This window comes from Cynoglossus semilaevis, chromosome 12 (genome assembly GCF_000523025.1).
Source record: "Cynoglossus semilaevis isolate Cse_v1.0 chromosome 12, Cse_v1.0, whole genome shotgun sequence".
Lineage (NCBI taxonomy): Eukaryota > Metazoa > Chordata > Actinopteri > Pleuronectiformes > Cynoglossidae > Cynoglossus > Cynoglossus semilaevis.
Window position 1 is genome coordinate 3,851,428 of NC_024318.1, and position 27,002 is coordinate 3,878,429.

At 42.8% G+C, this 27,002-nt stretch overlaps 1 protein-coding gene across 13 annotated transcripts in view; it reads right to left on the reverse strand.

Moving 5' to 3' along the window:
• Nucleotides 1-27,002, reverse strand: part of LOC103387059 (ankyrin-3) — a 68,743-nt gene that overhangs the window by 13,883 nt on the left and 27,858 nt on the right. For 2 of the 13 annotated variants that reach the window (XM_025060560.1, XM_025060558.1), the window contains 31 exons: nucleotides 26,499-26,597; nucleotides 26,174-26,272; nucleotides 25,765-25,863; nucleotides 25,046-25,243; nucleotides 24,823-24,921; nucleotides 24,194-24,292; nucleotides 23,986-24,084; nucleotides 23,702-23,899; nucleotides 22,648-22,746; nucleotides 21,014-21,112; nucleotides 19,833-20,030; nucleotides 19,655-19,753; nucleotides 19,101-19,199; nucleotides 18,690-18,788; nucleotides 18,489-18,584; nucleotides 17,883-17,955; nucleotides 17,723-17,782; nucleotides 14,033-14,156; nucleotides 10,758-10,845; nucleotides 8,843-8,952; nucleotides 6,862-7,086; nucleotides 6,607-6,761; nucleotides 5,861-6,072; nucleotides 5,560-5,767; nucleotides 5,320-5,416; nucleotides 4,913-5,141; nucleotides 4,596-4,721; nucleotides 4,266-4,388; nucleotides 3,665-3,691; nucleotides 2,366-2,447; nucleotides 1-1,169 (listed from right to left, as the gene is read on the reverse strand). The exon at nucleotides 1-1,169 is cut by the window's left edge and continues 6,085 nt beyond it. In XM_025060560.1, coding sequence (XP_024916328.1) covers nucleotides 1-1,169; nucleotides 2,366-2,447; nucleotides 3,665-3,691; nucleotides 4,266-4,388; nucleotides 4,596-4,721; nucleotides 4,913-5,141; nucleotides 5,320-5,416; nucleotides 5,560-5,767; nucleotides 5,861-6,072; nucleotides 6,607-6,761; nucleotides 6,862-7,086; nucleotides 8,843-8,952; nucleotides 10,758-10,845; nucleotides 14,033-14,156; nucleotides 17,723-17,782; nucleotides 17,883-17,955; nucleotides 18,489-18,584; nucleotides 18,690-18,788; nucleotides 19,101-19,199; nucleotides 19,655-19,753; nucleotides 19,833-20,030; nucleotides 21,014-21,112; nucleotides 22,648-22,746; nucleotides 23,702-23,899; nucleotides 23,986-24,084; nucleotides 24,194-24,292; nucleotides 24,823-24,921; nucleotides 25,046-25,243; nucleotides 25,765-25,863; nucleotides 26,174-26,272; nucleotides 26,499-26,597 — 4,887 coding nt within the window. Of the gene's footprint in view, nucleotides 1,170-2,365; nucleotides 2,448-3,664; nucleotides 3,692-4,265; nucleotides 4,389-4,595; nucleotides 4,722-4,912; nucleotides 5,142-5,319; nucleotides 5,417-5,559; nucleotides 5,768-5,860; nucleotides 6,073-6,606; nucleotides 6,762-6,861; nucleotides 7,087-7,713; nucleotides 7,747-8,842; nucleotides 8,953-9,560; nucleotides 9,612-10,757; nucleotides 10,861-12,859; nucleotides 12,872-14,032; nucleotides 14,157-14,665; nucleotides 15,325-15,424; nucleotides 16,239-17,722; nucleotides 17,783-17,882; nucleotides 17,956-18,488; nucleotides 18,585-18,689; nucleotides 18,789-19,100; nucleotides 19,200-19,654; nucleotides 19,754-19,832; nucleotides 20,031-21,013; nucleotides 21,113-22,647; nucleotides 22,747-23,701; nucleotides 23,900-23,985; nucleotides 24,085-24,193; nucleotides 24,293-24,822; nucleotides 24,922-25,045; nucleotides 25,244-25,764; nucleotides 25,864-26,173; nucleotides 26,273-26,498; nucleotides 26,598-27,002 lie in introns of those variants that run through there. The other 11 variants (XM_025060565.1, XM_025060559.1, XM_025060564.1 and 8 more) reach the window with 9 other exon arrangements.

The window sequence follows — 27,002 nt, forward strand, 5'->3', positions numbered from 1 at the left end:
AAAGGACGACTGCAACTGAGCATTTACCTCAGGGGGGACTGTTTTTCGAGGGGAAAGGAGGGCAGCAGCTGATTTTGAAACTTCTGGTAACTTTTTAAACTGAGGATCTGGCAGCACATTAATGACAGAGTACACTGGAACTGTCACGGTACTGCATGTAACAGGTGTCGTGGTGTTAGGAGGGGATCGGAGAGACGCATAAAAGGAACCTGAGGCAGAAGACCTCATTGAATGAAAGGAGGAGGACGCAGAAGACGATAAGGACTTTAATGTGCCATAGCCTGCAGAGCAAGAATTCAAAGTTTTTTCAACCTCATCAAATGCCGCATTAACATTTGTAGTTGCAGCATTAGTGGTTGCCTGTATTCTCTCTTGCAGACTACTGGCATGAAGAGGTGTTGGGGATGAAGATCGGTGTTGTGTAGATGATACGTTTCCATTGATTAGGATCGATGCACTCGGAGAGCTGTTGGATTTTAATGGAGAAGAGAGGGATGAGAACAGGTTTCTTGCAGGGCCAGTGACATCTGAGGCAAAGGAACGTATAGAAGAAAGACCAGGAACTGTTTTTATGGGTGAGGATGAAGATGTATTGCCACTAGAGCCCCCCATTGCAGTCTTGTATTGTAGGGGAGAACTAAACATACTAAGGCCAGCTTTTGGAGATGTTGGTGGGGTCATTCCCATAGATGATCTATCAAGAAGTGCACTTCCTCCTCCAGAGACCGTTAGAGGGGAACTCCTAGCAGACAATGATACAAGTCCTTTCATAGATATAGAATCTGTAGAACTCTTTGCTGGTGAAGCCAGGGGACTGGGGTTGACCTGGCTTGGATATTGGACTTGTTGTACCACGGTTTTTATTGGAGAGGAGATGGATCTGTAAGATCGAATTGGAGATGCCATATCACTGACTGACTTGACAGATACAGGGGAACCAGGGATGTTGGTCTTGATGGGGGAGGCTGAGTTAATAGACCAGAGGGACTTTAGTGGAGATGCAGAGGGTGTGTTGGACGATGAACTGGAGAGGGAGCCAAACCCAGACTTGGCTTGACCAGGGACGGCGACAGGAACAGGCGACCACGTCTGATAAGATCTCGTTGAAAAGACAGGTTTGTGAGGGTAGCTAGGAGGCTGTGTTCTCGTCGAGCTTCGATCAGTTGTTTCTTCAATTGTAATTTAAATTAAAAGGTAAATAAGGAAACCAAACATAAAAGTAACATAAAATAATTCAAAATAAATCATAAAAACCAGAAAGAGAAAGTTGTGTCAGTCAGTCACACCATTATTCACGGCAGTAGGAAAAAAGCTTAAAACAACAGGAAATCATTTTCAACTGTGAAATTTGATAATAATTCAGAAGTTTCAATTCAGGATAACACGGTGAAAAATGAATGAAGTGCTTGGACAGAAAAAAAAAAAGAAAATTTATATGAAGTGCTTGGACAGAAAAAAAAAAGAAAATTTAATGAGTAATGAAGTGCTTGGACAGAAAAAAAAAAATGAAAATTTAATGTGTAAAAAAAAAGAACAAAAAATAAAATGTAAAAATAAAACAGAACCAAACAGACAAACAAACACTCATTGACTTTTGGTGTGCTTATTATCTGTGCCTCCATTAAACACTGTCTTGTTAAAAAACATTTGAAGTGCCAGAGACGACCCCTAAGAGTTAATAGGCCTAAGAGTTAACTCGTTTGGTAAAAGCGCAGAGGAAAATATGAGGTTGCACTTTATAACAAAATCTAAACGACTTATTGTGAAATCACACGAGCCACTGGAATTTGACAGTTTAAACAAAGGACTGATGGACAAGTGTGAAGAAGAACGAAGAAGAAAAGTAACTTCTCTGTCTTTTTAATATAAAGCAGAGTGAAACTGCTTTAAAAAAACAAGAATTATGGCGAAATATATACTGACTAAACTCTCCCTGATGATATGATGGTATGATATAAATCTCTGACTAAACTCTCCCTGATGGTATGATATAAAGTGCAACCTGGCATCACAATGATAAACAAAGCGGCACACGATCATAAAGCCAATAAGAAAAAAATTGCCGATAATGAGAATGAAAACAATTCAGTCATTTTTTTATTTCCAATGAATTGAATAAACATGAATTTAACTCGTGACGTACGAACACACAGACATCAATCCCAGTGTTTCCACAAATGCAAAATAACTTCAAACAGGGTGGCGTTTTGTCAACATGGCAGAATGCAACCAGGTGGGAAAGGTTAAAAACCATGCGGGTGACAGACGCACCACAAACAATCAAAGAGGACATGTTGTGATGAAGAGGGCAGCATCTAAAATCAATTGAAGGAAATGTTCACAAAAGTAAAAATTGGACACTCACTCGCTGCTGGGTCGGTCAAATAGCTGTAGCGCTTACGTAAAGCTAAGGAGGCAAAGGTATGACGTCGCTCTGGCTTTTCACTCTGAAACAAAGAAAGAAAGAAAAAAAAAAAAGAACCAAAAGATGTTTTAACAAAAATATGGTGGAATATGGTTCCAAACAGTCACAATGGATCTAAAAGCTGCTCTTATTTTCTTCAGAGTAATTTCGACTCTATTTGTTTTGTTTTTTTTTAGTTTGTGAGTACATGCTAATGTTAGTAGTAGCAGAAGAAAGCACAGGTCCACTGGACGGTAATGTACATCTCCATGTCTTTACTCACAAAATATCGCAATGCCACTGTACACGCACAGTATTACTGCATGTACTCTGGTGTGATTTTTAGGAAGTAGTAAAATAGGCAACCTTTTATGACTTGTGTCAATGTTACTTTATCACCTGTGGAATGTGTGGTACAGTAAATATACTTAATAATTTACAGTGAAAGTCATTCAGACTGGACAAAAAGTGCTCACACACTTTACAACACAAACAAAGGTGTGAAACATGGGTCGAAGGTATTTCTTGGCAAATAGACGCAATTACATAATTCTGAATGTTTCATGACCGCCATGTCTTGAATTCCTTTTGGTTAGTGTTGGCGTTAATTGTTAAAAAATAATGTTAATGTTAGTGTTGGCGTTAATTGTTAAAAAAATAACGCTAACAATCAAAGAAGACTAAACTCAAAAACCTGCTGGGTAATTTTTTTCTAATGTGAGTGTTGTGTATTTTCTCTTACTCCTTTTTCACGGGGAAGCCGTTGATAAATCAACATTTAAATAAACTGACTTCTATTGCTTTGGCAAACACCAGAGGTTTGAGTTTTTAACTTTAACCCCACAAGCTATGAAATATGAGGTTTGTTTACTGTACAATAACAAAAAGTGTTTTATCTTCTGCTTAGAACAGACAAGTGTGAGGTGAGAAGTGTTCTACGAGTTAAGACTAAAGACAAAGACACTGATTTCCTCTGTATGTAAAAGAAGGTGGATGTGCGGCACAGGAAAAGACTCCACTGGACAATAAACCAACCCTGACTTGTTAAAGCGGTTGTCATTTCCACTCATGCACTATCATCTTTAGCAATGACGCAGACACACAGCTGTGTGAAAACAAAGGTGCAGTCAGAGGCATCTTTCACATGCAGGTGCTGCACAGACGCAAAGTATCTGCAGCAAATGTGTTTACAACGGTGGCTGCAGTGAAGCCAAGCAGAGGGAGGCAGGTCTGTGTTGTGATGATGAAGACTCTGTTTACCTCATCATCAGGATCAGACTCCATATCCTGTGGGTTTTCCAAGATGCATTGCAGGGGGAGAGAGATGACACAATGGATTGCAGGGAAGTTAATAAATAAAAAAAAATGTAAAAAATAAAAAAATAAAAAAATCAGGGGATGGAAACGGAGCAGCAAAAACAACACAAAGCATCTGTTAAAATCTGAGATTAATAAGGAAAAGCCAACAGAAAAAATAATAGCAAGAGCAAAAATGATTACACATTCCTGGGATCAACAAGCACATGAGAAGTATTTTGTCTTTTTTGTAATGTCAAATTTTTGCATTTCAACTCCGAGCCAAGCGGTAGAACAAAGCATGATGGGCATTTATTTTTTGGCTGCAGGTTTTCGTGCCTTGAAACCTGGCACAGGCTTTAACACTAATAGACACGAGCAGCAGGCAGTCATTCACATCAGTGGCTCCTCTTCATGTCAACACTGCACTTCTGTCCTTTCATTTCATTTACATGTGAATGATGATGACAAGAGACACAAGGACAGACGAACGAGGCGGACAGGAGGAGAGAGAGGATGTAGTGTATAAGTCTGTGAGGGGAGACGGTGTGAGACCCGGTCCTACCTTCTTGTGGGTTGGCAGTGTGATATTCAAATTGCATATGGCAGTCTGTGGAAGGCCTTTGGAGGATTTTGGCTCTCTCAAGAAAGAGAGGCGGCCGCATGGCTCCTGGCCCATATCTCTGATCTGGAGAACAAAGACAAACAGACACAGCACAACTTCAACAAATCACAATATTAATACACAAACCAGTGTAGTTCTATTTTCTTCCCAGAACAAACAGAACCTTTTACTTATTACACAACATAATCACATTGCATTTTCTCAAATGATATCATTTTTTTTTTGATCACATTGCATTTTCTCAAATCATATCATTTTTTTTGTTTTTACCTTAACATTAAAAGGAAGCCTGTTTTCCTTGAAGGAGAAGAAGTTGAAAACCAAATGTTGACCACTTTTGGTGAGAGGAGACAGATTTCCATAGCAGTCCACGTGGATGGGTTTGCCCTCAAGAACCTGCAGTTTTGGAATGAAATGCAGTAATATATTAGTAAAAGAATGATCAAGTTTATTTGGTTTGTTCAGTGATGATAGCTTTTTGTCGGAATCATGTTGTTCTAATAACTGTTCAGTGTTGTGGAGTAAGAGCTGTGAAATAATCCATATTCCCATCTCTAAGTTTCGGGAACCGGTGGTCCTAACCGCACCTCAATATCTTTGCTCCTGGCCACCTCCTCAAAGTTCTCCTGCTGCTCCAGGGTCTTGTCCACCTTGTCGTCCGTCATGCAGAAGCAACGCAGCCGAGCCTCGATGATGTCGTTCATCTTGGCGAACACCACAAACTTGGCCAGATATGGCACGCAGATCAGCTCCCGGTATAACTGAGACGCTAGACTCACCGTCTCAGGAATCTGGTGACAGTCTGCGAGCCAGAACCTGAACAGGAAAGAAAAAAAAACACATTCGAGTTAAAACACACACACAAAAAACAGCTTGATATGAATGAAAATAAATGGAGAGAACAGTGAGAAAAGACAAGTGAGAGTCAACCCACATAAAGAACAATGACCTGAAACAAAGGATCAAATGGACATAACATGTGAGTGTGTCTCACCTGGCCGACACGTTTGTGGTGAAGGAGACACAGTCGGTTACGAAGGACAGTGGTGTGGTCCCTGTGATGTCCTCCCACTGGGCAGGAGACGTCCCTCCTGTGAGGAAACAAACAGAGATTATCCTCTACACGTCACACTACACGTTTCTTCTCAGTTCTTTGTTTGACAATAGACTTCTTTTTTTTTCCACATCTTTGATCCATAGATCCTGCTCACCTTCATTTCTTCGGTATTCTCACCTGTGATGCTGCAAAGCAGACGAAGACAGGGGGCAGCGTCTCCTCTGTGACCACTGGGATGACCTTCTGCAGATCTGGGTGGGACAGGGATCGTCATCGTGATGGGTTTATGGAACTTTCTTCTCCTGGGCTCCACGGTGACGATGGGACTGAATGTGGCCCTGTTCCCGAGGACGGCCCTCACCAGGTCGTCTGGTACGGGCTGGGCCTGAACACCAACCCAGGACCACCAAGAGGCGCAGGGTTAATGACTGTCATGACTGTTGACGGCTTTAACTAATGTTCCCTTGAAATACTGCACCTGCAGGCCAACACGGATCCTCTTGGTGAGCGCCCCCTGTGGGAATGAGGCCTGGACCATGGGCACGGTGGTGCTGGACAGGACTCCTCCGTCAGGACCCATGTGGTTCGACTCCTGCTTGATCCGTGAGACCACGGCAAAATACTGAGGGAAATCTCTGGTGACGATGCGACAAATGCGTTTCTTCTCCAGCTCGATGGGACTGTCCAGCTCTGAGTGGGGAAACACAGGACTTTATACTACAAACTACATCCATTTACAGTACTCAGGTACTTGGTGATGTTAATTTTTAACTTGATAAAACACACGTTGTTAATATAACATTGACTGTATATTAGAGATGCACTGGTACTGGTCTGGTACTTGGCTCAAATGTGCTGAACCAGCAACCTGATACTCCAGTATCGTGTGTGTGTGTTTTCCTGTCTCACTGTCTTAATGAGTAGTTTTTTTAAGTAGGTCGACGATGTCAGCAGTTTGGAGGAATTGTACAATTAAGGAAGGATCAAGACTAACTCTCAGTGTTGTTCTGTTTCAATACAAGAGATTTAATACAACACCATAAAACGCTGAGTATGCTAACACCTCGTCTCAGTTTAAAGGCACGGTGGCTATACGAGGATCTTAGACGTCACTTTTTTGTTGAGACAGAAATATTTGACACTAAAAGTTGAGTTAAAATAAATGGCTTATTTCTCCTCCGTTAAGCCGTACGTTAACCGTCTACCATCAGCCTTGTTTTCTACCTTCATCCATGCCAGTGAGCAGCTCCACCAGGTCTTCTTGTCTGGTGTCAAACTGATGCTCCTTCCACGAGTCGCCGTTGTCGCTCCTCAACACAATCAGCTCTCTCTCTCTGCCCCGCATGGAACCAAAGTGAGGGATCTCTACGATCACGGGACTTAAAAAAAAAAAAAAACACAGGCAAACACGACCCAGTCAGAGGAGATGAGAAGAGGAAATGATTGTAATAATTAGAATAATAATTCCTCGCCTCCTACCCGAGGAACTGAGCTCCCGCTGGTCCAACCTCCACCAGCCTGCTGACCAGCCCCTCGCCCTCCACCATGGGAGGCGGGTACGCCAGTTTGTGCTTTTTGGCCAGACGACAGGTGATCCGTGTGGGCGCCGTGCATTTCCTGGGAGGGATGATGATGCGCATGCCGTTGTGTCTGCTGCCCCTCATGGAGCCGCCGCGTGCATCCACCATGAAGCTGACCAGGAACCTGCAAGACGGAGAGCAGGGTCAGAGGAGGAGACAGACGTAAAGACTGACGAGGAGAAACCATACCACAGACACACGTGAGGAGGACAGTTCTCATGCTGTGATCACCGTACACCCAAACACAGTACACTAGTACTACAAACTTAGAAGTACGAAAATAAGATACGCTCCGAGTACTGAGAGTTGGAACTCCTCACCTTTATGAACGTCTAACAATCAACAAACCAGGATTAAGAATTCTGAGGTTAAAGGTGAGATTATTTCCAACGTTTCAGTTTCTCTAAAGCAGCAAAGAACCAGGAAAGAGTTCATGTAAACAAAGAAAAGTTTCCAGTTCTTCAGTCAAAGATGACAGTTTGGACTGTGTGTGTGCGTGTGTGTGTGTGTGACAGGAAAAGACATGGAGAACACACACCAGAACTCCTCAACGTTTCCACATTACAGTTCTAAAGTCTACTGGGTGCAAATGAGACGACCAGACAACACAGATGAGACGGAGGGGGGACACTGAAGAGGAATGGACGGAGAGAGAGAGAGAGACAGAGAGAGAGAGAGAGACAGTGGGAGGAACGAGAGTGACAGACATCACTGAGGCATCATGGGTGAAAGCAGCAAACTCAGTCATCACCTGGAGTCATACTGAGGGAGTGGGGAGGAGAGGCTGCAAAATAAACACATGGAGACAATGCAGGAGGCAAACCAACAGAAGTGAGTCTCAGTATTTAAATTCACAGCCTCTGCGAGGATTCTTAGACGTTACTAGTGTTAAAAAAAAAAAAAAAACGACATGAAAAAACAGAAATGACAATTAAAAATTAAACACACAAACACAAGGAAAAGTATCTTAATGAAGTATGAAAACAATGAAAAATAAAAATAAAATGGACATTAATGACTTCTAGTATTGAACTGTACACAGGTTTAGTCATCGCAGCACAGCATTACATTTAATAACGTCATGTATTCAAATCAAGTCAGTGACACTGGAGCGGATTCTTATCTCTCTATTCAAATTAAACAAACGAGCTGCTGAGCTCAAACGCAGAGGATCTGCTGTGGCGCTGTAAAAACACCACCCATCAGTGGACACTGGGGGAGGCAGAGGGGGAGCGGGGGTGACTTCTGGACCATGTCTGGAGACTTATGGTTATGACATGAGAGCTTTCAGGGGATGGAGCGTGTTTGTTTGTGTCGCAGGCTAACGTGAACGGTGGCATCACTGCTGCCGGTAGACACGAGAGGGGAAGTCAAAATGTTCTAAGACCGATTGGAAAACATCTCATTTCTTAAAAATAACCACACGATTTCAGTTTAATGTAAACACTTGTTCTTGTATTTCTATGTTTATATGATGTAGCTCGTGTTTATTTAGGGCTAATGTAAACACTTGTTCTTGTATTTCTATGTTTATATGATGTGGCTCGTGTTTATTTAGGGCTGTGCTGAGCTTTTGGGTTGTACATAGCAGCATTCCGTCTATTGCATATGAATAAGTGACGTGGCGAACACGCCAACAGGTGGGGCTAGTAGTATGGGCGGAGCCACCTGGTGCATGGGTGGGATTATTATTATCACAGGAAATCAGAACAGCTTGATTTTCAGACATATGTCCACATTTCTGCAGATTTTAAAACATTTCCTCAGTCGTCAAAGTTCTGACAAATTGATTTTGTCTTCTACGTCTTAGAACTTTTTGACCTATCCCACCTATTACTCCGAGTCATGTTTCAGGTAAAGAAAAGCCCAGCTCATCTTACCCAGAGTGAATGGGGCTGGACACGGTGTTGTGGCTGTGGTCCACCATGTCTGGAGTCCAGCTGTAGCGCCGCATGCACTCGGAGCTGTAGTCTCTGGTCACAGCCAGGTGCTGGAAGAAGACAACGGAGAGAAAGAGAGGATGGAGGGAATAGAACGATACACTGGACAAACTAGTAAAAATAGAACTATTATGATGTCACGTCATGCATGAAGTGGAGTGAAGAGATGACTTTTCCAACTCTGTTCAAGAACATCTTAAGTGACATCATGTACTACTGCTTAAATACCTCAAAAACAACTCTTTCCTCTGTATATTCCTGGAGCGTTGATTCAACAAAGGAAAAAGGTGTCGTTAGCTAGCATATTACCAAAGAAAAGTTATAGTATGATATCCCATAAAAGCGTATTGAAAAAGTAACTGTTACATTTTTATCCAGACTTTCTGTCACTGCAGCCCATAAAAACCAGAGCCTCGACTCGGCTCTGAATAAATACTTCTGTAATGAAATACCTCAGTCTGGGAAACTTCAGTGACTCCACAGTAACATGGGAATCACCCTTCACTAAACAGAGACCAGCACCAATGAGTGAGATGAGAATGGCACAGAACCAAAACAAACATGTCTGCTGAGACCCAAACACAGGAAGACCAGGAGCAGAGTGACGTGAGGTGAAGTGACGGACGACGAGTCAGAGACTCTCATGGATGCTTTATACCTTATTGAGCGGGTCAACCAGGTAGGAAATGTCTTTACAGACACTCTGAAGCTTAGAGGGGAAAAAAAAGGAAAAGGAGGAAGATCAAGGTTTGGTGCAGACGGACAAGGATCTCTGCAGCAAAACCACCAATTTACCAGTTTTCTTTCTGCACAAGAAAACTAACTTAGCGAGTCACAACTGCACCAGGAACATCATCAACGTTAGCTACTTTTTAGGTACCATTTTATGGCTCTAAGGTGTAGCGGTTTTCAAGCCTACTTACATACTTGCCTTACATGCAGAAGGTCTTGGGTTCAAGTCCAAGAGGAACCACTTACTTGGCGCCTCCAAAGGCAATCATTTCCCCAGTGAGGGACCAATAACGTTCAAATGATTATTATTATTATTATTACTCATTGTAATATGTTCAATAAACAATAATAAATAAAAATAAAAATGGTCTAATATGTTCAATAAACAATAATAAATAATAAAAATGGACTTAAATAATTTTCAGAAAAACAAAGTTTACCCCAAAAGCCCTATTGAGAAAAAACAAACAACGTTTAGTAAATTCTATTAACATCGCATTTCTGCTAAAAACAGAGTTATTAGTTATAATGAATCAAACGTCTAAGTCTACTGTAATCCCAAACTGGCCTCCGACCACCAACACTGTTCATGCACAGCGTCAGGTCCAAACAGATCCAGTTTACGGCTCGGCTGTTTGACGTGAGGCACAGTAAAACTCCCGGCGCTCTACTGTAAATGCTCACGTATACTCTGGTCGTGTGTACTTTCAGACGCCGTGGGACGTCCTCGGAGTCGTAACTTTCAATCTGTTTATATCTGGAGAAGCAACAGATTCTGTTTTTGCTCCCGGCCTCTAAGACACGCAGCGTACAGACAGAGTGAGCTGTGCAGAGCTCTGCACTCTCCTCAGAAAGGAAAAGTGGGGCGGGGTCCCCAAGGTCTGAATAAAGTCTTCATCAAGGTGCTACACACTCAGCCTCAGCACTTTGGCAACAGCAAACACGGCACGGCCTCAGCTTTGGTTCTTTATGACCTTTTGTGTAGGACAAGACGAGTCTCCCTGGTTCTACCTTGATTTAATTCCTACTCAGTCCATGTTTGAGACCAAACTAACCTGAATGATGAACCCCCCCCTCTACCCCCAAAACAATGACAAGTGCAGAAACAACAAGAGGGTCTTACCGTGTCCTTGGTGGGAGCCAGGATCTCCTCGATCATCATGCTGTCCCTGGCGAACGAGCTGCGGTTGAGTGTGTTGGACCTATCCGAACTGAAGGAGCGGAGGCTACATGTTACCACGCAACCCAACGCCGCGGGCAACGACAAACGAAGGGCAAGGGAACACAGCATAGAACAAAAAACGGGACATCCATTACTACATGCAACCTCCAGGGAAACAGTTTATTTTTGTTCTATATTAACTGGACAGAGGAGATCCAGACGGAAGAGGCAGAGGAGCCGAGAGTCGGAGGAAAGTCCACAGCGGGTTATTCAGAGATGGAAATGAGAGCAGGGTTTGTTTGTTTGCATTAGGACAAAGATAGAAGAAGGAAATGGAAATGTAGGCTGGTTGACAGGAGACATCAGTTCAGTGTCTATATTAGGGACAGAATTATTACACAGGTCTAACAGTGAGAGACGGAGAGTTTTGGAAAAGTAGAAGTGACTCTGTTAAATTAACAACACTGAGGGACCAAAGAGCGTTTTCTTTCTCTATCTGGTGTTAATTAAAGCTAAAGGACTGACACTGTTTCACTCTAAGATTAGCAGCTGACCTCGACCTGTTTTACTGCAGCCAGATAAAGAGCGGGGAAGTTGGGAGTTATTTTTCTCCAGCGCAGTTTTTGCTGCATTCTGTCTGATCGCTGCTGTGGTGACGCGTGTCTGTTTTAGCAGCAGCCTCTCAGGTCGAATGCGCAGCTGTTTATTTATTAATTTTTATTTATTTTTTACCAGGTTTCTGTCCCTTTTCTCATTTGAGCTGGAAAGTTCTAACCAGCAGTGCTGTCGCTTCTACACAGGCACTGGTTCGTTCGTTTGAACGATTCAGCAACACATACTGTGTGATGACGAGGTTTGAGGATGTCATCATAAAAACAATGCCAGTAACTCTGCCTCTGTACTCTAGTGATGAGCAGTCTGTGTGTGTGTGTGTGTAGGGAGGTGAACGAGGGAAAAAATGCCGAGCTCAGCATGTTTGAGTGGGCACACACACTATTCAGCACAGAGAGAAGCCCTTTATTCAGCACAGCCTGCCCACCCTTCCATCCAAGTTACCAAGCAACTCTGAATGGAGTCCCTGGCATTGCCCCCACCCCTAACCCCCCGAATCGCAACCCGGCACCCTCCCGACCCCTCCGCTCCGGCCAGCGGCGTTTGTTCTTCACAGCTTCTTCCTCTTTCTCGCTCCGTCCACAATCAAGTCTTTCTAATGAACAGCCGTTATTTTGCCACTTCCTTCCTCTTTCTTCCTTCTCTTTCGCCGTCACTCCCCCCGCCCCGCGACCCCCCGACAGGAATTTAACTCAGAATGTCAATATATGGACAGATTATGATCTTTTATAACAACAGACCTTTCTAACAACTGTTCCTCAAAGTTTCTATGTTCATTCTTCTTTCTATTCTCTTGTTTTTTTTAGACTGAAAACACCGGGCTGAAAACATCAGCCAATCAGTGTGAGGGTGTATATATAACAAGATACTAGGGTCTGGCACGAAATGGCAAAATACATTTTCCATCTCTGTAAACCACCGCTGGTCATCCAGAATCATGACGTACATGAGGTTTCACAACTTTTGTTTATGTATCCCTGGAAGTTACACTGTGTGGCACAACAACATCAACAGGAAAAAAAAAATAAATCCAAACGACGTGACGCTGGGATCAAAATCACACACAGTTAACACAGTTAGGGTGTCAGACCAAACGACTGACACTGAAGAAGATTCACCACAGCACAGCACAACGGCTTATGACTTCTAATAACACGGGAAAATATTGATATTGCATCTTATTGTGTAGATATGGCGTCTTGGATGGGGTTAACAACTAAAATAAAAAATAAAAATTTTAGAAATAAAAATGTAAAAAAAAAAACAAAAAAACGTTCACACGTACACGGTTAAGAAAAACAGCTATCACAAAACAGGAACAGGATGCTGATGGGAAATGAGTGACTCACAGTTTGGGTTAGAGGTTTGATGGGTGAAAGTTCTTGAAATTAGCGCGGTTTCCCATGTACAGCTACTGCAGTACTACCACAACTACTAATACTATGTCTTACCTGAGTCTAGGGCTAGAATGAAGGACAGAGGAGGAGAAGAAACAGAGTAGAAGAGTGAACAGCCAAGCATTTTGAAGACATTCAAGCATGACTCCTACTCACCCCAGTGACATTGATGCTGTGCTTTTGAATGGGTGCCACCCATGACTGTAGGGTTATGTTTATATGTGTGTGTGTGTTTTTTTGCAGCCCAGTCAAAAGCAAACCATGCAATGTGGATGTCATGAACAGAAAGGAAAATGGAACTTGCTCAGCACCGCCATAAAAACTGGTCAATAGTGAATTCACTTTTACTCAGCATTACATTTTCAACAGATCTGTTCAACTGCTTCGACTGCACAAACAAACACAAATCTTTCCAGCGTGGCCCTGAATGGCTCATCAGCCCAGCTTGTTTACATGGAACCTCCATTTCATTTTGTGGTGTTTTTTTTCCCCTCTGTTGCCTGTGACCCGCTGACGGCAGCGGCTTCCTGTCACAGTCACTGTAATTGTTTTGATCAGTCCTAGCATCACATGGCATCTGTCAACCAGGCTACAACACAATGTCAGGTTGAACAACAGTGTCGACTGGATCCACACAGTTTTCCACTGCATGCACTTGTTTTTGTTTTTTTAAAACAATTTGAACCTGCAGTTAGCTGAGTGTACACCAGGAGTGCTGCTGTTTGAGTCAATGTTATCAAAGGTCAAAGGTCAAAGCAGCACCTTAGCTTTCTTAGAATGAGGTCACACACACAGAGAGCTGAATCATCTGTGCCAGGCTGATTTAATCAGTGCCTAGACCTCAGCTGGTTCTTCTGAGTTTCTGTGAAAAACGACTTATCAGATACTGCTTCATAAAAACACCGTTGAACCACAGCAGCGACGGCAGCACCAGCCAGGTAACAATCATACTTAGGTCAAACTGTTGGACCATCTGGGCAGCTGCTCGGGATATCTTTGTTCAAATGTAATATTTAATAGAACTACGACTCAATCTTATAACTCCTTGTCGGTTAGTACTTTTGCACACACAAAAACATATTGACTCTAAGTCAGGGGCTGGAGGAGCTGCCGGTGGTGGAAGGAGGATCAAAACATCCGCTGAGGTTCCTCATAATATCTGGGCTTGGCCAGCTCTGACCTGAGTCCATTAGAGATTGTTGTATCATAAAATGGGTGAGAGCTTACCTGGCGGAGCGGGCTCCTATGCTGAAGCCCATGTAGCCCTCCTGGGGGAGGGAGTCGTCCCCCAGCTCTTTGAGGTCCTGGGGTCGCAGGTATTTGTCCGTGTCCCCGGTCATGGCATCCTCACCTGGTGGATGGGATTAAAGGGTGAGATCTTGGTGTTTACTAAAAAAAAAACACATTCCCAAACAGGAGAGAGGGAGAGTGGGGGGGAGGATGCTGCAGCATCTCAGGGCAGAAAAACTCCTCAGAAGAACCTCATTTGATTTGAGTCCTGATGAGGCCCAGTGATACATTCATCAGCCCCGCTCCAGTCACAGCAGCTGCAGTGGCCACTGCAACTTTTCCCTGTTTGTATGTATTCATTAATATCTGAGACACAACCACAACAACAACAACACATCTGGACCCTGATTGGCTAAGATCCCAAAAACAATAATTATCGTTAGTGAGAAAAATGTCATCAACAGGCAACAGTAACTATCAGCACTTTGCGGCAGATTTGGAGCTCTCCTGTAAAATCCAACGCAGCTAAGCGTCTCTACACTCCAGCCACCGAAGCCCGAGCACAGCCAGCAGAGAATAAGCACAGGAGGACAAACATGCGGCGCAGAACCGCACCGGACCGCACCGCACCTCGATCGGCGGATCGGTGGACGATGACACGCCGGTCAACGAAGCCGGCGGAGCGGCCACCGCGCTTCTCCTTCTCCCTCATGTCCGGAGCTGTGTCCTGTCCTGCCTGCAACACTCTGCTCCTTCACCGCAGCCCCTCCTCCCCGCACCTCCACCACTGCCGCACTCCAATCACGCACCACAGCTACCGTCACGGCACGGAGCAAAGCACATAGCAGTCACTTCCCGTTGTGACTTTCACAATAAAAGCAGCAGCAAAAGCGGAAGTGGTTTTCAAAATCTTAAATAAACACAGGAATCTACCCAGAACTATTTTTTGGCCTTTTTAACACACACATATATAAATATATTTTAACATTAACCCACTAATTCCCTAATATGGTAACATAACTGCCCAAAAATATATTAAAAGCTCCTGGGCTTAAAAGAACGGTAATTTAATGATTTTATTACATTGTGAAATGATTAAAATGACCTTAGAAGATAATTTATGTTTAAGCCATTAATTAAACATTTGTATCATACTTTAATCTGCATTTATTATTTAAAAACATAAGTGATACTACTACTACTACTACTACTAATATTAATAATACTGTAATAATAATAATAATAATAAAGCTATCCTTGTTTGACTGGACAAAACTGCCACACGCAACAAGAGCTTAACAACACACACACACACACACACACACCTCAGCTACTATGACCATCTGTACATATTTAACCACAAACATACGCTGGTCTTGTCCGACGTACCTCTGTCCTGCTCTGCCATATCAAAAGTTTCAAACTGTTTCCTTCTCTTTCTGGTTCCTTGTTTCCTTCAAATACTTCCTCACAGTTCTTCGATGATGAAAAGTGAACGCAGGAGGAGCCGGAGTGAGGACCGTATCATCCGGTCTCCCCTCAGAGCTCCTGGTGCTGATGGAAAATGTTGCCCCCTCTTTTCACCCCTCGCTTTTCACTGCGCTCACACCAAACTGCGCCTTTGTTGCTGGTGCGCACATCTCCGGCCACAGCTTTCTCCTCCTCCTCCTCCTCTTCCTCCACCAACCGCTGCTGTTTGTTTGCTGCGCAGAAAAATGAACTCTAACTGGTGCGAACACGAAACACCAGCCATCTGACCGACTGCTGCGGCTAATTCTTCTCCAAGCGGTTCAAAAAAAGCTCATCTTATCGGATTTACGCACGGAGAAACTCCGAGGCAGCGACCGTAAACTCCGGCTGAGCGGCGTCGACGCGCACAGTCAGCTGACAACAAGTAGGAGTAAATACAGGGGAGACACAGTGTAGGAGACAGAGACAGAACATATGCACGCTAAGGCATTAAAAGGTTTCAAAAAAGAAAAAAAACAAAACAACCCAAACTAAAAGCCTTTTAACCTCCGTGCCTAACCTAGTAGTGTTAGAACTAGAATTACTCCAAAAGTTGTGCAGGATTCTACCAAAACAAGATATATCATCGTCTTTGTCCAACTATTTAGACAATTATAAACTTGTTTTCTCAAGAGGCCAATATTAATGTGATCATCTTGTTTTGATAAGTTTTCATTTTTTTTCACTACTGCAACTGAACAAAAATGTAATTGGATAAAATTCTCCTTCTGCAGCCACTTAGCTGTGGACAATAAATATTGTGAAATAAGAGCAAGTTTATATATATATATATATATATATATACATACATATATGTATATATATATAAGTTTAAATATATATGTATGATGTATTTTGAGTATTTTCCATTATATGTTGAAACACATGATAAACATAGTGATATGAGCTTTACTCCATCCATCATAGGGTCTGACAGTGTTCATAAACTTATGTTTTTCTTTGCAAAACAAAACAAAAAACGAGCTGCAGTTCAAACAACAGAGGAGGAAGTGCCCTGCAGTAAAAGCCCTGTTTCCATCCGACTATATCAAAGGTCTGTATATATATGTATGATGTATTTTGCAACGTCCTCCTGTGTGTGTGTGTGTGTGTGAGACCACGACTGGGTCGAACTCACACACACACACACGCACACACGCATTGGCACAACGTGTAAGAATTTCCAGAGAAAAGAAAGAGAGAGAGAGCGTAAAGAAGTTGCTGGAATGCATGAGATGATTGGTCTGGCAGGCATTTGGACACACACACACACGCGGGCGCGTGCATGTACACACTCACACTCAGAAAGTTCAGGAGTGACCAGTCATGCTTACTTCATCCTACATCCTAATAGGATTGGCTCTCTCTATATAGGATTAAAGGGAAAAGTGGAAACTATGGACAGCCTGCCACTCTCTCTCTCTCTTTCTCTCTCACACACACACACACTCAAACACACACACTCACCCATTTACAGTACATACACACACAAATGCAGCTGCTTTAAATACTGCAAATACTACGCTGCACGATTGCAGTACTTTAAACTGACTGTATCTACGAAGTACATTTGAAGCTAACGTTTGTTACTACACTTCCCCTACTGTCCCCTAGGGGCGCTTCTCCATAACCTGCGTACACAAACGTGTCTGTGATCACTTGATATTTGCGTGTGTATGGAACCTGTTGAGTCTACCTGTATCAACAGACAGTGAAACTCCACACCCCCCCACCTCCAGTGTCCCCTGAGCAACAGACCGTGAGCAAACTCATCAATTTTACAGGGCTCTGAGGCTCTGAGGTTCCAAAACAAAGGACGGTCGAGTGGACAGGCCAAAAAATGTGTGTGTTCAACGGCCATCATCTGATCTGTGAAGTCACAGTCGTTGTGTTCGTAAACAAAAACATGAAATTTAAGGTAAGACATTAAACAATATTTTTTTGTTTTGTCGCTCTCGCCTTACAGCAAAAAGGTCAGCAGTTCGAACCTCTACCTCTAAAACATTTCTAGATGTGAAGACTCTGCTGTAACTGAAGCTTCTCTACAGACCAGCTACAGTAGAAGAAGAAGACGAGCGGCAAAGCTGTAGAGCGTAAGGTGAACTCCGCTGAAGCCTCGTCCCACAGGAAAGACAGACAAACTACAGGTTTGTGTGAAGCAAAAGTTTTGACAAATACCTTCGTCATCATCATCTGAAAAAGACTCCTCACTCAGAGTTTCTGGCACATTGGCCTGGACTGTGTGATGTAGATACACGTGCACATGTTAATGCAAAAGAAATCACATGACTATGACATCAACACACACACACATAAGGGTTTTTTTTTTTGGACTCACCTTCATCGTCGGACATGTCCAGGAACTCGTTCATGGTCTCCGGGACATTTATTTTATGTTTTTCTGAAGCACTCTGCAGCAAGAAAATGAGGAGAAACAAAATTAAAATGTAAAACTTTGGATTAACGACACAGATGAACACCTTCATCAAACACAACAACTCATCACCTGAACCTGAAAACAAACATTTTTACTCATTACTGCCATTAATGACTCTCACATTTGACCTTTGACCTTCTTATCATTCTTCCCAGGACAGACTCTAATCTGACCCCAAGTTCTGGCTCCCGTCACGTGAAGAAATAATGAACTTTCTAAAGGCCATGTTGCTCCAAATAAATGATCAACAAAGGCTGCACGATGAATAATTGATCACTCACAGAGAAGAGAGGCAGAAACGACCTTGACCTCTGAGTTACATCTTTACACAGAGGTCGGAGACACTTGATATATAAAGATTAATCCACAGTGATTCATCTGAATAAAGAGTTGAATTATTTCACAGCACTATTTCTTGTCCAATAAAAAAAGACATTTCTTCATCATATTCATCAGGCATGAAATGTTCCTCCAATAAAGGTGAGTTCATATCAACAAAATCCTCACCATGGTGTTGAGGTTGTCGTCAGTCATGGGCCTCAGAGTGTCTACAACAGAGATGTAGCCCAGACGCTGGGCGATGGAGAGGGCAGTGTTTCCATTCTGACAGAAACAGATATCCAGTCAGAACACACACCGTCATTCACTGCTTCACCCAGCGTTAGTCTGCAAGAGTATGTGTGTGTGTGTGTGTGTACGTGCACTGACCGCTGTCAGATCGTTGGCCGAGGCCCCGTGCTGCAGCAGCAGGTTGATGATGTGTGTGTGTCCCTGCTGAGCCGCCTGATGTAGAGGTGTGTAACCGTTCTGTTCACAGAGACACACAGACACACATGGAGAACAAGGATGACCACGTGTCTAACTCAAGGCCCGGGGGCCAAATTTGACCCTTAAAAAGCCCTTAAAAAGCATTTAATAAAGTCCATCCAGCAGAGTTTCTTATCCTGATGAATTCATTTTTTAAAAATTACACAGCAATGAATGAATGAATATTTATAACTTGAATAAACTGGGAGAACGGTATTGCTGATGTTGCCCCCCCGTGGTGAAAATTAGTTTGACACCCCTGTCCTACAAGAACATGAAGGCGTGTGTGTGTGTGCACACGCATCTGTCCACCTTGTTTTTAGCGTTGAGTCTGGCATGGTTCTGCAGCAGGAAGTTTGCCATCTTTGTGTTGCCGTAGTGACAGGCCACGTGCAGAGGAGTGTATCCCAGCTGGAGGGAGAGAAGACGGAGAAGTGAAATTGAAATTAAAATTCAAATATGTAAACTACAGACTGTTTATTTCACTGTACAAAATCCTACTGTTTATAATGTGGAGTGAATTATTTTGATTAATAAAACATAAAATATTATATGAGATGTCGACTGTAAACAACTGTCCTCTCACCACTATAAAAAAACCCTGTGTGTCATCCAACCTTTAGCAGGAAGCATTAGGTTATGGGATGTTTGTGTGGTCATGTCATTGAACGTAAGTGACAGAATGTCAGTGCGTCCGTGATCACTTAAGTGCTCACATGCATGATCTAATATCTGCAGTGGCTGCTGCAGTGGAAACACCGTCAGCATCGCAGCAAAGAGAAATAATCAAAATGTTTCTACTTCCATTAATGCATAAACATCATTTCCTATTAAAAACAGGTAAAAAAAAATTAAGAAATTGTTACTTTTGTTGGTGGGTTGATGTCGGCGCCCTGGTTGAGAAGAACTTCTGCCACGTTGACCTTGTCCTCCTGAGCTGCTAAGTGGAGTGGTGTCAGACCGCTCTGCGTGGGCAGGACACGTGAGAACCGGTCAGTAAATGTTCTGTTATATATTTACTGCGAAAACGTAACCGGGCTTCACCTTATTGCACATGTTCACGTTGGCGTTCTTGGTCAGCAGCAGCGACACCAGGTCCACGCTGCCTTCCTGCGCTGCCAGGTGAATGGGGCCGATGCCCTGCCGCGTCACCGCGTTGGTGTCAGCGCCGTACTCCAGCAATGTGGTCCCGATGTCCATTTGGTTCTTTTTGGCAGCGATGTGCAGCGGCGTGTAACCGTTCTGAGACAAACCAAACACGTACAAGTTCAGAGGTTGGAACTGAGTCCAGGAAATGAAATTTTAATTTTTTTTTTGCAGTCAGAAAATCTGGCCCCTATATAATATAATTTCTTATATTTATAAGAGACAATGAATTACAGACAATAAAGAAAAATCATATGTATGTCAGTATGTTTCATATAGTTGTTTTAAAAATTAAACCACAGTATATATATGCATGTAGTTACAACATCAACAGGACCTATATATATATATATGAACACATATATACAGTATGTATATTTGGTATTGTTCCAATAGCCACTGCTATAATCACAGACACACTACAGACTGATCCTTTTCCAAAAGACCAACTCTGCTATTGTGTCAATTTAAATAGGATGAAGCTCAGCAGGGAAAAGATAAAAATAGCAGATCAAGACATAAAGATAAATTAGACTCAGGTGCTTTGCCTTGTCTTGAAATATGTATTTAATAAACGTCAGTCAAGAGAAAACAAAAAACAAAAAACTGCCACTTCCTGTCGTATTCATTTTACTGCTTCTGCCAATCCCTAACTTCCAAAGTCTAGCAGGAGACGACAAACTACAAGTTGACCACATGTCAGAGTCGATGTTCATCTGGATCCAACAATTAAAACCACAGTAAATGAGGGTTCACAGCACAGTCTTCCCTGTACAATTTTTACCTAACGTTTCCTTCAAACTTCACAGTGGGTGATTTAGTGCGGCAAACACTGAACGCTTGTGTTGGAATAGAACATTTTTCTGTAAAAGATAGCACATTCTTGTTTCTTTTCCTGGTGAAATTCAGTTGTGGTAGAATAATAGAAGTAAAACCATGGATTAAGGAACAGATGGTGAAAATCACAGTTACAGTGTCTCGACCAGATGTGATGGGAGGACAGAGAGAGAGACAGAAAACGAATGACCTGATTGGACAATGATGCAGATGTGCTTCACTCTGTGTGTCTGTGACGATACCTTGGCGGCAGCGTGTGGAGACGCTCCCTGATCCAACAGCAGCAGCGCCACTCTCTGATTATCGTAGTGAGCAGCTACATGCAGTGGAGTGAGCCCACTCTAAAACACACACACACACGCACAAAGGGAAATGTTGGGACACATTCACACATACACAGGCATGCAACGCAACTGCAGGTTAGAAAATTGTCAAAGATGAGGAGGTAAAATGTAGAGATGAGAAAAGAGAGATGGAGAACACACTGATGGACGGGTCACAGGCAAACACTTTGTTCTGGAATAAAATAGAAGAAACAAAAAGCCAAGTAATTACAGACACAGATGAGTTTGTTCAAGCTGTTAGAATGTAAAAAAAAACAAAACTTTAAAGAAATAAATACAGGAGATGTAACAACAGCAGCTCCTGCTGGAAGTAAAAAAAAAAAGAGACCAAAACCAGAAACGTCCTAAAAATATACACATATTTTTGGATTGCACTGTCCAGCCTTAAGTTCAATGTTTAGTTATGGTAAAAATCCTGCCTACCACAGTGTTGGATCCTGTGCGATAACGGCCAATGTAGCACTGTGCTAAATGAACATGGGCTATATCATGTCGGCTACATCGTCACCAAAATAGGAAGGAGACGACCACTAAAAATAAAGCACCAAAAAGTACTGCTGAAGTAACTAACTACCAATAACTCAATTTCTTGTTACGCGTCCTGACAATTTACCATGCCTGGCAGGTCGTCATACACTACCTTACATATGTGCCGAAAGGAAAAACACTTGATTTCACCCGTGACTTTCAGAATCTTAGATTACTAGATTAGACTGGAACACACACAGGGATCACTGGGAAAATGCCTACGCAAAAATGTTTCCAAAACTCAAGAATTCTGACAACGCTGCAGTTGTTTTGGTGAAAATCAGATTGTGGCACCACCGGAGGATTTTGGTTAATCTTTGAGAAAAGTTAATAGAGTGTCAGAAGTGTCATGTGACTTTCTGCTGGTGTTGTTGTCTGAGGCAGGAGAAACGTATTATCACAATTGATGTGAAAGAAAACCACCACAAAGCAGTGTTGGAGGCTCCATTATCATACCTGACTAGCATTACGTTAAATGCTCTCAGATGGTGACGCACACACTCACACACACACACCATTCGTGTGCTTGTACATGTTAACAACAGCCTGTGCATGTGAGTAAACATACAGTCAGACGAGAGTGCACGTGTCGTTCCGTGATCTTTCCTTGAACTTCCAGCTGCAGCTCAGAAAAACTAAACTTTGAAGCTGCTCTGTGTCTCGTCTCAGAGACAGACTGGATGAGGACAGTTGGCAGAGACGCTTCCTGAGTGATAAATGGACACATTATGGAGGACTGCGACTTCCTGGTTGTTGGCCAGTGCAGGGCTTTTTACCTAATACTCTGTTTGATGTTTATGAGTCGAAAAATAAACGACGGTATTTGTCTAAATATAGCTGCTTAGAAACTATTTTTATACAAAACTAAACTTAATGAATTTCCCTGGTGAAGACGAAGCACAGACAGAAGTCAAATCCTCTGTGTTTCTCAGAGTCTCTCAGATTGTCATGTTTCCATTCAAATGTCTCCTCTCTATCATTTAGGAAAAAAAATATCATCAAACCTTTCCCGCAGCATCAGGTGCCGCTCTCCTCTGCAGCAGCAAACTGGCAACCTCCATCTTGCCGTACTTTGCGGCCACGTGCAGTGGACTGAATCCTTTCTGCTGACGACAGAGAAAAATAAATAATGTCATCAACATGCAGTTCAAAAAACATCAACCCAGGAGCCTCTTACAGGTTTATATACATGTGATGTATACAGTACATGACTGACTGCAGTACTGGTGAAGTACATATGTATAACCAGCAGCTGTATAACATGTTTATGTTGATCCTCGTCTTCCTTCCTGGGAATATGAGGATATTTAAAGACACCAGGTCACATTTTCCAGAGGAATGTGGGACTCCCACCGATTCTCGTTACACGCTCTGAAACATTTGACCTCATTTTGTTGCCACAGATTTCAGTCACTTCACTTGAGTCTGTCGACAGCAGACAGAAAAATGTTTCCGGTGTTTTTAAATGAATGAGTGTGATGTGTTCGCCACCTAAACAATGTGTAGAAATGAAGAATGAAGAATGAAGAAAAAAAAGTTATGTTTTGGATGTTGCAGTTTACATTAATGTTTGCTCAGTTCCCACCATCACTGACCTGGAAGCTGTGGGAGGAGCAGAGAGTTGACCTATCATTGAACAGTGATATATTTTAAAGCTGTGAAATGGGAACGTTTTTATGATGGATTAACGCTGATAAAAGCAAATAAGACGAGCAACTCAAAAAGACAGAAAACAGTGCCCACTAGTGGAAATATAACACGGGGCACAAGATTACAGATCCAATGTCTAGAAATTATAATTTTTTTTTAATGGCAATAAATCAATGTTATTAATCATCAATTTATTATACAAAAGTACATACATGAATATCAGTGTTTATACTCATTATACTAATATACACTATACTTTATAATACAGTATATACTAATAACCTTAACAGCATGTGTTAACATTAACAGCTCCATGCACATTTTTCACCAACAAAATGCGAGGAGTTCTGGTGAAAATCCATGTTTGTTGGAGCACAGAGAACCGTTCGGCTCTTGTGTCAGACTTGCCTTGGTAGATGAAGAGAGCGAGGCACCGTTGTCCAACAGCATGGCAGCCACATCTCGGTGTCCTTCGCGTGCAGCCAGGTGTAGCGGTGTGTAGCCTGAGGTGGTGGCAGCGTTGGCAGAGGCGCCGCACTGCAGCAGCTGCTGGACGATCTCCACCTTCCCCAGACGGCTGGCGATGTGCAGCGCTGTCTGATCGTCCTGAGGAAAGAATTTCAACGTGAGTCCAGGGCTAGTTTTTAAATCTTTATGAGAAAAGCGACCGAAATAAAGCACTGAGCTCCAACCTTGGACTTGGTCTCCACCTTGGCCCCGTTCTTAAGCAGGTACTGGACGACATCCGCCTGCCCCGCTCTGGCTGCCATGTGAAGAGCTGTCTCTCCTCGCTGGATATAAACAGAACAACTCTCTTTCAGTAAAAAAAAAACCTCCTTTGTACACAGTGAACTTCTCACCGAGTATGTAAAAACCCAGTGCAGTATTTGATCTACTCACAACGTTGGTGGTGTTGGGTGATGCTCCGTGATGAGTCAGCGCGTGAACGATGTTCTCGTGGCCCATGAAGGCCGCCACATGGATGGGTGTCAGACCAGACTACAGGAGAACAATTACACAGTCATCACAAAACATAATACTGCAACGTAATGATTCTCAAACTATGGTTCGCGTAACATATGGGGTCAATCCATGGAGGTTTGTGAAATCAGAGGGTGAATATAGACATGGAAGGGACAGCAGAGACCGAGAGGACAAAGAGAAGCAGTTGAACCGAGCAACAGTGTGTGTGTGTGTTTATGTGTGGTTTCAAAATAACATTTGAGTGACAGTTGTAGTGCTACTTCATTGTGCAGTGATTCAGTTTAATAAATATGTTTATAATCCTGTTAGGAGTAAAAGTCTCTTTTCTGATACTGTGCCGGGATCTGAGTTTTTTATGATTTAACTTAACGTTATAATATTACTGTTGTGTTATTTGTATTTGTTATATGTTTTATATAACATCTACCCTGTGTTTTATTTTTCATGACAGGGTGCAGTAACCAGTATAACATCTACCCTGTGTTTTATTTTTCGTGACAGGGTGCAGTAACCAGCAGTAACCAGCGGCAGGTCTGGTGTGTTACCTCAGTGACAGCCTGTATCGACGCTCCGTGTTTCAGCAGCAGCTCCATCACTTTTACTCTGTTCTTCTTACAGGCGATGTGAAGTGGTGTGAATCCATTCTGCACCAAGACACGGAGCAAACAGACGTGAGGGTTAGAGGCTTTTATTATCTACCTGTTCCTTCTAAGAAGGTTTTGAAACTAATAATCACGCCCACACACGCCTCCACCCTTCAGTTATTACCAGCGCCTTGGCGTTGGGGTTGGCCTTCTTGTCCACGATGAGCTTGGCGACCTTGTAGTGACCACAGTGGGCGGCGACGTGCAGCGCCGTCAAATAGTCGTTGGTGACGTCGTCCACCGGTACGTCGTGCTGAAGCAGAAGCTGAACACAGTTCAGGTGGTCGCCCTGAGTGGCCATGTGGAGCGGCGACAGGCCGTTCTACAGGTGGAGGAAATGGAGTAAAGGAAGAACGAGAGAGAGAGAGAGAGACACAGAGAGAGAAGAGAGCGACAAACACACACGCAGACGGACACATAGACAGATGGACAAACAGACACAGCACAAGTTAGGGCGGGGCCACGTGCAGCTCAAAAGACTGTGAAGGAAGTTGTGGAGGAAGTTACAGGAGCATTGTTATAACGAGGTCATTACAACAATGTCTGCTTGGTTACACTGGTCGTCCTGCGTGGTCAAACTGCAGGGACACGCAGCGGAGACGGGCTGTTTCTGGAGAGGTCGCACAGACGTTACGGAGACAGTGCAACAACGCTACAGCGGCTAAACTGACGAGACGGCGGCTTCGGATGGAGGTGTCTGGTTAGCAGATCTACTTTACTCCACTCTACGGTGGTGTTACTCACACGGGGAACCAGGTTTAAGGTGAAGGAATTTTCAGACATTTTTAGTAACTATTCTGGTCAAAGCTGTGTTCTTCCTAACTCCCCCGTCCCTGTAGCTACCTTGGTCTTTGATAAGATGGGTGCGCCTCGGTCCAGAAGAATTTCTACCACCTGCTCGTGTCCACTCCTGGCCCCACAGTGGAGAGGCGTCAAACCATCCTGGAAAATCACAGAATAAAAAATGTATTTTTACACTTACTTTATTATTTTTTGTGCATTACAACAGGGGCAGGAGAAGAAGCTTTGTGAACTTTTGTGATTTTTAAGCGAGAGAACTAATTAAAGAAAAAAAAATACATTTTTAGCTATTTTAAATTTTGAAATAAAAAGTAAATATATTAATAATAAACCAAACTGAAGCATAAACTTAGACCAAACTAATTTTGGAATCTCTAGTTTTTCTCCAGCACCCAATGAAGAATTATTATATTCAAATATATAATGTAAAAGTACATCGGTGTGGTCTCACCTTGGTCTTTGCATCGATCTTGGACCCTCTGTCCAGTAGCAGCTTGACCATGTTGCTGTTGCCCCGTTTTGATGCCACATGAAGAGGTGTGATGTCATTCTGAGTAGAGAATAAATAAATGTTCAGTTTGAGCTGAAATTAACACAAGAGCAGCTCAATAATAAATAGAGTAAAAAACATCAATTTAATTTTTTAATATATTTAATATTTATATAATTACTTACTTCTTTTCTTCATCTTTCATCATAAAAGATAAATAAAGCTAACCAAGTATTCAAGAGTTTGTAGTACCACTCCTATACAGCAGATGGCGGTATAAACTCACCCGTGCCATGAAGTCCACGGCAGCTCCTCGGTTCAACAGGAGTGTGGCCACGTTGATGTTGCCGTAGTGAGCAGCGATGTGGAGGGGTGTGAAACCACTCTGTCAGTTGACCAGCGCAGCGACACACACACACACACACACACACACGGGAAACAGACAAACACACAGTTTACGTTACTGACCATGAACCAGGACACCATTTAAAGGGAAAGCCCTAATTATTTACAGTTTGACACACAGACCTGTGGTTGACGTGAACAGGCATTCACACGCTAACACCAAGTCAACCAGGGTTGGACTCAACACGTAAAGTACAATGTACTGCAGTACAATTGTCTTCTTTGTGCCTCGATCGTAACAACATACAGATATTTTGACCACACCATCAAACCAGGAAACAGTACCAAAACAGTACCAAACACTGTTTACAGCTCGTTGGTTCTACTGTAAATGAACTTAATGAGATCTTAACGACTCTTCAATCAGCTGTCATTTCCGAGGAAA